The sequence below is a fragment of the Nicotiana tabacum genome, chromosome 8, assembly GCF_000715075.1.
Source record: "Nicotiana tabacum cultivar K326 chromosome 8, ASM71507v2, whole genome shotgun sequence".
NCBI lineage: Eukaryota > Viridiplantae > Streptophyta > Magnoliopsida > Solanales > Solanaceae > Nicotiana > Nicotiana tabacum.
In genome coordinates this window covers 8,226,232-8,238,629 of record NC_134087.1, presented here as the reverse complement: position 1 = coordinate 8,238,629, position 12,398 = coordinate 8,226,232, and the positions used below count along the sequence as shown (strand labels likewise).

The 12,398-nt window shown below is 36.6% G+C and overlaps 1 protein-coding gene across 1 annotated transcript; it reads right to left on the bottom strand.

Moving 5' to 3' along the window:
* Nucleotides 1–475: 475 nt before the first annotated feature.
* LOC107799418 (DNA-repair protein XRCC1-like) lies at nt 476–10,421 on the bottom strand. Its single transcript, XM_075218943.1, has 7 exons — nt 9,952–10,421; nt 9,200–9,388; nt 8,374–8,485; nt 3,418–3,503; nt 3,192–3,302; nt 2,776–2,862; nt 476–1,003 (listed from the first exon to the last, which is right to left on the bottom strand). Exons 1-7 carry the CDS (start codon nt 10,129–10,131, stop codon nt 671–673), a joined length of 1,098 nt encoding a protein of 365 aa, XP_075075044.1. The 5' UTR covers nt 10,132–10,421; the 3' UTR covers nt 476–670.
* Nucleotides 10,422–12,398: the final 1,977 nt, after the last annotated feature.

Genomic DNA, 12,398 nt, shown 5'->3' with positions numbered 1-12,398 from the left:
TTGTGAGGGATATTGTTACTGACTTTTGGGGCCTAGACCAATTTGACCCAAAAAAAAAAATCAAGAAAGATAAGATCAATAATTCGATGGACATCTGCCTGGAGTTTTTCAAATTGAAAATTAAGGAGTTCGAGCATGGCATGAAAATGCAACATCTACACTAACTATAAGATGACACATCGCAAAAACTTTTATTTATATTCGCGTGGAATGAGTTATTTTGTATACGGCATGGAGAAGTAATGAGCGCTTGAATATTATTTTTTCGGGTTAGCTTTAACATTGACTAGTCTGGAGGAGCCATGCTACCGCTACAAACGAGTTTAAAATGCGAGCTCTCACCCTCAGGCCTAATGAGCAATCTGCAACCAAGAAAAATGAAGGTTTGAAACAATAGCATTCATGTTGAGATTCCCTACGCTCCAGACATATACTTGGACTCGCAACAATTCTTGAGCTCAGAAAGAGAATTGAGTTTGTTAAGCCAGTTGGTACCCTCCTAAAGTAATTGAGTTTTTGTACTATCTACAACAGGTTACAGATGACTACTCTTGGATGTTGACATTCGCTCAAGATATAAAAGAGACAAAAACAACCAAAAATGAGGAGCGGAATTGAAAAATTCGGTTAAGCAGATATACGTCTACTCTACCTCCCATTTCACGCTCACCTAGTGTTTTATAATGGTAGATGCCACAGCATTATAAGCTCGGTTAATTTCCTCTTCCGTCATCTCAATGGTATCATCACTGTCATATGCTGCAACATCTTTGGCAATGTCACCAGCTTTTCTGCTTACACGAGTACTCTGCTCTTTTATCTTCAAAAGTTCATTATCTTCTCTATTTCTGTACTCCAACTCATAGATCTGTTTCCAGGTCACAGCTTGTCTGCAAAGATCATTGTGTGGTTTAGCTGAACCAACAGAACTACTATCAAACGTTGCCAGCTCCTCAACTGCCCGAGGGACACATGCCCACTGCTCAGTTATTTGGCGAATATCCTACAGAGTTGAATAATGACGACCAACAAGCAAAAAACAGAGATTAAATGGAGGATGAGTCGGACACATTATCAAAATCTGGAGTAATGCAACTAATGCCAAAACCTTTCATTTCAGTAATCAATTTTTTTCTTTTTTATCTCTACAACTTGAATTTATCTGTATAACTATTCTATTATAAATCTTATAACAAAATTTCCAGTAAGTTTGTACCGGAAAATTAACATGAATACAGCTAAAATTCTTACAACATTCAAGGACCAAAACCGTGATGAAGTTTCTCCACAGGAAGCACAATATTCAAAGAATAGGCCGAGCAAATAAATCGACAACCTACCCTCCATTTCCTAGGACACACAATTCAACTTCAAATCCAAATCAAACACTTCTAGCCCTAACAATGACTGCTTACTCTTTCAAAAGAACAATTAAAATTCTCTCCAATGGCACAGCCATCTTTTTATAAGGGCAACGGCACAGCCATAAAAAGTTTTTCAATGGGTTCATCGCATCACCTTGGTCAATCATCAGTCTGCTACAAGATGTAACTAAGTCATTTGCTCATTCAGCTCTATGTAGCTGTGCCAGCGCTCCAACTTCTACTAACACTTGCTTGGAAACCAGCAGTCTTTTGCCATCGTTTAACACCATTTCCAGTTGCTTAAGCACCCCTCTACACTGCCAACCATCACCAATACCACCCTAGTAAACCACCTATAATCCTAACGTGCCTCCATGATAGCCACAACATCTAATGTTCACCCTGACTAAACACACGACATTTGCTGGTTACAACCACCACATTTACAGGTATTTAATGTACTTGAGATTGAAGAATTGACTGCCATCACTCTCACAACCTTCCTCCATGTATTTAAGGTACTTGAGATTGAAGAATACTCTCAGAAACTATGTTGCTCGGACTGTCCGGAAATGTCGCCGGGTGCGTGCCAGATCCTCCAAAAGTAGTGTATTTTGGAGGATCCGACACGGGTGCGGCAACATTTTGGAGAGTCTGTGCAACATAGTTCATAAAATAAAATTTCTTGATGACATGACAAATTGCTTAATAAACGAAATTCTATCATGAAAATGCTCTTCACTAATATAGTATGGTAAAATCTAACAAAAAATCAATTAGATAAAAATTTGCAATCTAACTATTTGGTGTAGAGAGCTAACTATTTTCTTCATAAAATAACTATCAACAGCGGTAACTAGTTTGTGTCAAACATAAAATACTACTTACTTTATCATCCACGGCAATAACAACTATGTGCAAACAGTCCAACATTAGTAATCAACTAAGCATAACTCCCAAACCAATTGGGTTCAGCTATAAGAACAAAGAGTCCAACATCATCAACAACAACAACAATAACAAACCCAATATAATCCCACAAGTGGGGTCTGAGGAGGATAGAATGTACGTAGACCTTTCCCCTACCTTCAAGAAGGCAGAGAAAAGTCCAACATCAATGGTGCTAAATAATTTATAGCAACTGAATATGTTACCACAAATTGGCAAGAAGGAACTCCTGAGGCAAAACTATAGCAGTTTCAAATGGTGACAAGGGAAACAAGTTTAACAGCAAATGGTAAAGTTGATAACAGAGTTACTATCGTCCTAGAAGCTTTTTCCGGTGGGTCATATAGATTACTAAGGATATCCAAAATGACAAGTAAGAGACCAGCAACATAATTCTTATTCGGTATAAAACAAACATTCAATAGAAAAAAAAGGTGGAGAATTCTTGCCAAAAAAGATTTACCTGCCCTTGCTTAAGAGAATCTATGGCGTCCTGTAAACAGGTTAGAATTCCCTCAGCAGCTATTTTCTTCATCTCACTGGGCTCTGGCTGTATCAAAATCAAATTTGATGGAGTAAGAGAGCTTGTGATAAACAACTACATACAATTATGCAGGATTAAGTATTCATTCAGACACTGGACTCTTTCTTGCAATTCCACCAATGCATTTCTCACCTTCTCTCCTCCCTGCTCCCACCCAAAAAAGAAGTAACAAAATTATTGACCTATTCTTTGACAGAACTCCATTTTGTTTTGTTTTCTTTTTAATAAGACAGACACAAAGCTATTTCATGCTTAAATGAAGATGACCAGTCAGATTGAGAACACTCAAGTACAAGCCAACATCTGATTCCAAAAAATTAGATACATCACTTTACCCTTTCATCTTGATTCTCCAGCCATGATATGGTTCGATTAAGATCATCTATAGCCCATTTTTTCACTTTAGAAGGAGAAAACCCATCTTTTACCTCATCACCACGTACATCCTGTCACAATAAGATAATGTGAATAACAAAAACAAGTTCTGGACAGTTGATACATAATTTCAAATCTATATATTCGGTGAACCTGTGTAATTACAGACAGGTAAAAAATAAGTACCTCAGATGAAGGAGTAGTAGTTGTCTTAAAAGGTGAACTTTTTTTTTCTCTTTTATGAGATTTTCTAGATGTGGATGGTTTTTGATCTGCAAGGTCCAAGATGGGTCAGTTGTGGAATATAGACAAATGGAAAATAGGTTAAAGAAAAATCTCTCTTCTTTCAGAAACAGAGAAAAAGAAAGTTTCTATTAAAAAGAATGAAAATAAATTAAGACTTTGTCCCATGACTCCTCTGTCATCAGGTCAGCAACTTCCTTGACCTTCCGGCACCGGATAGTCATCAGGCCCCATAGTATTTTACGACTTTGCAGAGACCTGAATTTTGGTATGAAGTCACCCAGGCATGGTCATGGTCACTGCATGAGGAGGCACCCCTTCTCCAAAAGTTTAAGGCGCTAATTTTTCTAAGTTGCTTAGAGAGAGTCTTGGGTCCCTAGATATTCTATCCCTACCCGTGTCAATTTTAGGTACAAGTACCCTCTTGCCTAAGATCATTTAAGCTTTTCCCCGAAGCATGGCATAGGTTTTTCAGCACCATAGCTCCTGGCATTTGAACGCTAGCTCGAGTATTTTCTCTACCCCTTCTTACCCTGAAAAACTAGGGAAGCCTTATGTACTTTAACTCGACCATCTTTTCTCATTTGAAGTTACATGTTTCTCCCTACATTTGTATGTCCTACATAGGTTGGCCACTTAAAAATTAAGATACCTTTCATTTTCTTTATCTGAATTAGCAGTAGCTTCATGTGGACTGATTGAATAACATTGCCTAAGCAAGTCTCTCGAAACAGTCCAAAATTTTAAGGATAGTCACTTATTGGGACTGCAAAAAACAAAATTGCTAAGTCAACTAGCAGGTTTTGAGACAACACAACAACTAAGAGCACTGACAGAGGAGGAATCAGTGAGGAAAGCAGCTACTCTAATGGAGATTGAGGAACAACTCAAGAATGAAGAAATTGTATAAAGACAAAAATCAAGAGCTCTGTGGCTCAAAGAAGGGGACAGGAATACAAAATTTTTCCATCGCACTGCAAATGCACACAAGAGAAACAACAACATTGATCAACTAATGATTCAACATGAAGTAGTCGAGGATCCAGACAGAATAGAGATTGAGATAACTGAATTCTACAAGGAGTTATACAAAGAGCCTGAAGAGTGGAGACCAACGGTCAATTTCGAAAATAGCTCAAGAATTTCTAAATCAGAAAGGGAGCTTTTACAGAGTAACTTTGAGGAACAAGAAGTTTTGACCTGTCTGAAGATGTGTGCATGTGACAAGGCCCTAGATCCGGATGGATACACAATGGGTTTTTTCAGAAAGTGCTGGGACATTTTGAAGGAAGACATCATGGCGGCCTTCAACAACTTCCATTCTCAGGAGATGTTTGAGAAAAGCTTCAATGCAACATATATAGCTTTGATTCCAAAGAAGACAGGTGCGAAAGAATTGAGAGATTTCAGACTAATCAGTCTGATAGTGAGCTTCTACAAATTGCTCTCAAAAGTCTTAACCGAAAGACTTAAGAGGGTGGTAGCGAAAATTGTCGATGCTCAACAAATGGCTTTCATCAAAGGAAGACAAATAATAGATGCAGTGTTGATTGCCAACGAAGCTGTGGATTCAAGAATAAAAAAGAAGGAACCTGGAATCTTATGCAAATTAGATATTGAGAAGGCCTATGATCATGTAAATTGGAGCTTCCTACTCAGAATGTTAGAACTAATGGGTTTTGGGCAGAAATGGAATAGATGGATGAAATTTTGCATATCTACCGTAAAATTCTCCATTCTCATAAATGGATCTCCTAAAGGTTTTTTCCATTCACACAGAGGTCTAAGACAAGGTGATCTTTATCTCCCTTTCTATTCATTATAGCCATGGAAGGATTGAACAACATGATCAAAACGGCTAAAGTAAGTGGATGGGTTAAAGGTTTTGAGGTAAACAGCAGTGGGGCAAACAATCTAGAGATCACACATCTCCAATATGCTGATGATACTCTAGTCTTCTGTGATGCCGAAAAGGACCAACTTAGATTCCTAAGAATCATTTTGGTCTTATTTGAGGGAGTCTCAGGATTACACATCAACTGGAGAAAGAGCAATATTTTTCCCATTAATGAAGTTAACAACATGGAGCAACTGACACAGATATTGGGAGGAGAAGTTGGGTCCCTACCAACTGTTTACCTTGGGATGCCTCTTGGTGCAAGATCCAAATCAAAAGAAATCTGGAATTCGGTCATAGAAAAGTGTGAGAAGAAGCTGTCAAGATGGAAATCACAATACCTATCATTGGGGGGCAGGCTAATACTAATCAACTCAGTATTAGACTCACTTCCTACTTATATGATGTCTTTGTTCCCAATTCCAGCAGGCATTTTACAGAGATTCTTTCTTGGGCTTGCGGGTCAAGGTAATAAGGAGAAAAAGGTCTTCCATTTAGTTAAATGGAAGACACTCACAATGGATAAAAAACAAGGTGGTTTAGGAATAAGGAATTTGAAGAATCATAGCAAGGCTCTTAGAATGAAATGGTTATGGAAGTACTCTCAAGAACCCCAATCTTTATGGGGCAAAGTGATCAAAGCAAAGTATGGTGAGGAAAATAACTGGGTGTCAAAAAAAGTCAGAACATCATATGGAGTAAGTGTGTGGAAATCCATCAGAGAACCTTGGCCTATAATGAAGAATCACTCCTCCATAAGAGTGAACAACGGAAGGAACACATCATTATGGAATGATAATTGGTTAGGAAACGGAAGCTTAAAGGAAAGATACCCGACATGTTTGGTTTAGCACAAAACCAGCATAAGACAGTAGCTGATATGAGGAGTCATCAAGGATGGGAAATCGCTCTAAGAAGACAGTTGAATGACTGGGAGATAACAAGATTAGCTGACCTTTACAAAGAGCTGGAAGCATTTAAAGGATTACAGGAAGGTTTTGATTCACTTTGGTGGAAGAGGCACAACAGAGGGGTTTACCGGGTGAAGGATGCATATAAGATTTTGAATCATAATAATCAACAGGTGGACCCATGGCCTTGGAAACATATATGGAAAACAAAGATTCCATACAAGGTAGCTTGCTTCACTTGGCTACTAGCAAAGGAGGCGGTATTAACCCAGGATAATCTCATAAAAAGGGAAATTTCTCTGTGCTCAAGATGTTTCTGTGCGAGGAAAATGCTGAAACTGTCACACATTTGTTTCTACATTGCAAGATTACAGACCAACTATGGAAAATCTTTATTAGTCTTAGGGGTATTTCATGGTCAATGCCATACAGGCTTAAAGATGTCCTTTATAGCTGGGAAGAAGCTGGAGCTGAAGCAACTAGTAGAGATAGATGTAGGACTGTCCCGGCTTGTATCTGGTGGACAGTTTGGAGGGAAAGGAATGCTAGATGTTTTGAAGATAGAAGCAATTCAGTGCAGAAGATCAAACTCAATTGTATTCTTCTTTTTTGTTTTTGGTGCAAACAGATTTACATAAAAGATACATTGACAATCATAGACATACTAGGATCTTGCTAGGTCTCGAATTAGAACATCTACTAATCCTCTCCATGTAAATTTGGTTTTCAGTGCAACCTATGTACTGATGTTTTTAATATATACAATAGTTACCAATTCAAAAAACAAAAAAAAGATACTCAAATCATGAAAAAATCATGCATGCTTAGAAGGAGATAAACATTTGGGGAGGGCAAGCAATGCATCTTGTTATCAGTTGACATCAAGCATGGATTAAAACAGCAGGAATTCCGAAAGCACGAGTGAGGAGATATATTAGGCTGTATTAGATAATTCTAAGTTTCACTTATACATTTCTTTTTTGAATGGGTACTTCGACATTACATGTTGATTGAAGAGAGACACAAACACCAGAGACAAATTTCATTAACCTAAAACTTAAACAATTCACTGGAGTTGGAAAATCTAGACATTAAAAAGCCACTCATGGATTAATCACTCACCATCACCATCAGGTTATTGGTAAATTTTGTTGCAGTGTAATTTTTTTGATAACCTTCTAATTCCAAAAGCTACAATACTAACTAGTGACTACCTCTCTAGACATGTATCCAGAGTACTTGTCTCAGCAAGGTGCAGACACCAAATGAGCATGCCTACACTCAAAGGAAAGTAGCAGCATGCTAGATTCATTAAGCAAAGCTGCAAAACAATACTTTTAAAATAAAACACAAAGAAATCATAAATAGGTACTTTGATGTGCATGTAGATGCCTCAAAATATACATATCTATACACACACACACCAAAATCTATATATATATATATATATATATATCGTGTCTGTGTCTATGTGTTTATTTATTTATTTAGCGGCTTTATACAAAGTACATTAGTACACCGATCCTTGAGATGTTTATGAAAGAAAGAGGGTAACCAATGACATAATCAGAAGTATCTATGCTGATTGCACCCTAATCTAAATAAATTGATGGGCTCAATAATGGAGCCACACTTTAAAAGTTAATCAAACTTTTATAGGGCGAAGGGGAAAAGGATTTAAGATATTTCTTATTTTTTTCTCTTTCTATTTTCTTCTTGAGGGGGGGTGGGGGGGTGGAGGGGAACCATAAGTTAAATGTGGACAGGGTGGACTAAGACATAGTCTCTTGCGCTTAACAAGCCTCAGCCTCAAACAAGTAGGGGTCCGCTATATGAATCCTCAGTTCCTCACTAACCATATTCCCCATTTAAATTCATCTCAGGTGTCTCTTGCACTTGTCTATGCAATTTTCAGCATTGACAAATGTTCTACCCTATCTCTATTATGACTGAAACATGGGTTAGTTAGAAGTATCATTCACTATATTGAGTTCAATGAGTCCCATCCTTGTTTAAAACACAAATAGTCTGCGTGTTTGGCGTGGGGTGGGATGGGGGAGAGGAGGATAGACAAAGACAGAGAGAGGTAACCTTGGCTGGATTCATGAGAGACACTTTGACACCTCCATGGTTTGCCAGCATGCATAAGGTAAGTTTCAATTTCAACAAGTTTTCGTTCTTTATAACACTCTGTTATCCACTCCTGCACAAAACAAGCAAAAACCTTTAGTCTTAGAGAGAGCATAGTTTGTAGAATAAAAATTAAATTCCAATAGTAACCCCATGTCCCCACATAAAGAAGGTTCTCAACGTGAACCAATTTGAACAAAATAACACCCACTGTTAATCCCTCATTTTCATGTCATGTGGATGCCTAATACTTCCACATACAGCGCAAAGCACCCCCTGCCCAAAAAAAAATAAAGAAAAAAAAGATGAATAAAACAGAAGGAAGTCGCAACAAAAAAGAAACAAATACTTCTATCAGGTTTTTTGTCTCAAGTAAGTTATCCCTTGATATTACAGAAATATCAAAAAAGTAAGATCCACATCTAGGTCTAAAACACTCTCATGTTCATATACAGATTGAAGTATCATTTTCTGCGGAGGAAATAGCATTAATAAAATAGAAAAGATCAAACAGAATAATATTTTTGAGAAGGTAACAGCATAGAAAGGATCACACACGCATAGAAAGCAGAAGGAAATTGGCACAAAAATTTTCCATGAGAACAGGAGCAAGCATATAGTTCTATTTCAAACACAATGACAAAATTGAAGCCTACAAAGCAGCATTTCTTCGTTGAAACACGTATTACTTGGTGCATCACTATCTCCTAGTACATCAGCCTCCTTTCTGTCATAATGGACTTGCAGGAAATCAAGTCATTTATAGAACTTAAAAGGAAAGAGCTACCTTTGATACAATTGTTCCATTATCTGCTTCAACCTGCCGAAACTTTGGTGTATTGGGAAATGCACAGATCAAGAGTGTGCAACCCGAGTTCCAATCAGGTTCATACTTGGCTCCCATTTCTAAAGCCTGGGACCTTAATGTACCACGCTCGGGATTGACAAAACCTGATAGCACAAATACAACCCCTTCCTGCAGCATTCAGAATATGGAATAGTGGTCAAGATTTAAATGAAACAACAAACGAGCTCAATCAGTCAACTATTCCCAAATTAGTAGGGCCGACTATATGAAATGCCGAGTATTAAATTCCACTCCATTCACCACATTTTCATACAAACGAAGCTAAAATTAACTAGGTTCAACTATGTGAGTCCTATATATTCATTCTGTGCTATTTAACCCATTTCATGTCAACCCCAGCTAAAATTAGTTAGTGGTCGGACAATGAGCACTGTATATTCTTTCTAACCTATCCTACCCGTTTCATAACAAATGCAGCTAAAATTAGCTTGTGTCCAATATAAATCGTAGGTATTCATTCTGCTCTATTTGACCCATTTCAAAACAAACAAAACTAAAATCAGTACTAGTCTACTACTTGAATCCTCTATATTCATTCTTCTCCATTCGGCCAATTACATTACAAAAACAGCTAAAATTAGTTACTGCTGACTATTTGACTAATCATTCCGCTCCATTTGGCCCATAACATAACAAACACAGCTACGATTTGGGAAAACTCAAAAATTTACCATAAGTTTTGAGAAATTTGAACCGCTCGAAGTCGATGTAGAAACTTTTGCTTCATTCTCGGCTTCGTTACTCTGAGCTGAACCACTTGAGGCTTGTCTTGAACTCATCCATGAAGGAAGATTACGTTTCCTCCCATTCTTGCCACCGTCGTTTGTTTGGTCTTTCTTTGACGCAGACATTTTCGAACGGCACGCTTATCGATCGATATCCACCCAATTTCAGACTAAAAGAAGTCAATTGAACATGCAATACGCTTATTTACATTTATAGTGATACAATGGCTGAAGAACCTATAAAATTTAGGGCATATTGAGAAAGAGCAATCACTTTAACGATATCAGCAATTTGATTGAATATTTTTAGTACATTTACTTCATTTTATGGGTACTAACATATTCTCTATACCATCATTTAGCTTCTCCTACGTGAATTAGTATTGGATTTTTACTCGTATTTATTTGATGGCTTAATGCTACAGTATGTCTAAATTAGATATATATACTAGAAATATATAACTAAAAAAGAAAAACAATACAATTTCTACTACTCCATTCACTTTTATTTGTCCACTATATTAAAAATACATTTTCACTTTTACTTATCCACTATACTAAATTAAGGGAAAGATAATATTGTTTTCCGGTTTTACTCTTATCATTAATTATTTATTTCACAAATCATTTCCTAAAATTTTTGAAATTACTATCATTATTATGGATAAAATTATAAAATATATACTTCATTTACTTTTTCTCAAAGGACGTGAAAAATCAAAACATATGAACGGAGGGAATATCTAATAAGAGAGTGTTAAGAGACACTCTCTTATTAAGAGCACATGTTTGAACTCCATCATTTTGGGCCCTAACAACCTAATACTCTTTTGTGGGGCGATGTGCACAAATAGCTATTAAGAGCACTTATCTTTACTTTAAAGCCAGTATTTTAAATGTTTTTAGTCTTTAGCCACTGGTTTAATAAACTTTTACCTGACTAGACGAAAATACCCTTCTACTATAACTTATATCTACGCTTTTATTAACTTTTACCTGACTGGACAATCAGCAGCAGCAGACTGTGATCGTCAAATTTCAAACTCTAGAATTGCAGAAGCTTCTCTTCCGATTTGAAACTATTTAATTCAACTTTCTCGTCCAAAAATAGACATAAATTTAAATTAAGTTATGCTTTTGTGTATTTCTATTGATTTTTATTTCGTTACCATGAATTTGATTCTAGGAATTTGATTTTTTTTTTTTTTAATTTCTGGATTGCTAAGGTTAAGTACATCACGTCCTGTGATAATTCTATAAAAAGTGAGCTCATAATGTTAAGGATTTGGTGTCCTTAACATGACCGTTGTTGCTAATATTAAGGACATAGAGTCCTGATTTTTCAAACTGAATTGAAAAAGTTAAGGACACAATGTCCTTAACTTTTTTGTTGTTCTTTTGAATATTAAGGACATACTGTCATAGTTTTGCAAATTGTTTTGAAAAAGTTGAGGACACTTGGTTCTGAAGTTTGAGTTTCAAGTTGAAAAGTTAAGGACACTTGGTCCTGAACTTTGACTTACATGTTCAAAAGTTAAGGATACTTGGTCCTTAACTTAGAGTTACAAGTTAAAAAGTTAAGGACAGGCATTCCTTAACTTCAATTTCAAGTTCAAAAGTTAAGGACACTTGGTCCTTAGTTTGAGTTTCAAGTTGAAAAGTTAAGGACGCTTGGTCCTGAAGTTTGAGTTTCAAGTTAAAAAGTTAAGGACACTTGGTCCTGAACTTTAACTTACATGTTCAAAAGTTAAGGACACTTGGTCCGTAACTTAGAGTTACAAGTTAAAAAGCTAAGGACATGTAGTCCTTAACTTTGAATTCCAAGTTCAAAAGTTAAGGACACTTGGTTCTGAACTTTTATTTACAAGTTCAAAAGTTAAAGACGCTTGGTCCTTTACTTACAGTTCCAAGTTCATAACTTAATGACACTTGGTCCTGAACTTTAAGTTCCAAGTTCATAAGTTAAGGACACTTGGTCCTGAACTTTGAGTTCCAAGTTAAAAAGTTAAGGAAACTTGGTCATGAAGTTAAGGACACTTGGTCCTTAACTTTAAATGCCAAGTTCAAAAGTTAAGGACACTTGGTCCTTAACTTGGTCTTTAACTTACAGTACCTGTTTTTAATTATATAAGGATGGCTCTATAAAATATGTTCAGTGTTTCCCATTCTCTTGACTTGCAGGATGAAAACAATATGCATTATAGTTGCTTTTAATAGTAGATGGACTGAAGACTATAAATATCTTGATCATCAAACAAAGCTTGTTCTAGTACCTGAGGCAGTTCGGTTTGAAGATTTCATTAAACAGACCTTTGAAATTATTGAATCGGATAGAGACAAGTTTGAAGTAGTGATATGGTTTGATATCAACCTTGGAACAAGCAAAGGAATGC

What these genes read in the sequence shown, in the direction of transcription:
- LOC107799418 (XM_075218943.1), bottom strand. Translation starts at nt 10,131, where the DNA reads ATGTCTGCGTCAAAGAAAGACCAAACAAACGACGGTGGCAAGAATGGG. An exon ending in ATGGAACAATTGTATCAAAG is followed by an intron (nt 8,486 to 9,199) that starts GTAGCTCTTTCC and finishes TGTTTTGTGCAG; the next exon opens with GAGTGGATAACAGAGTGTTA. An exon ending in CTACTACTCCTTCATCTGAG is followed by an intron (nt 3,303 to 3,417) that starts GTACTTATTTTT and finishes TTATTGTGACAG; the next exon opens with GATGTACGTGGTGATGAGGT.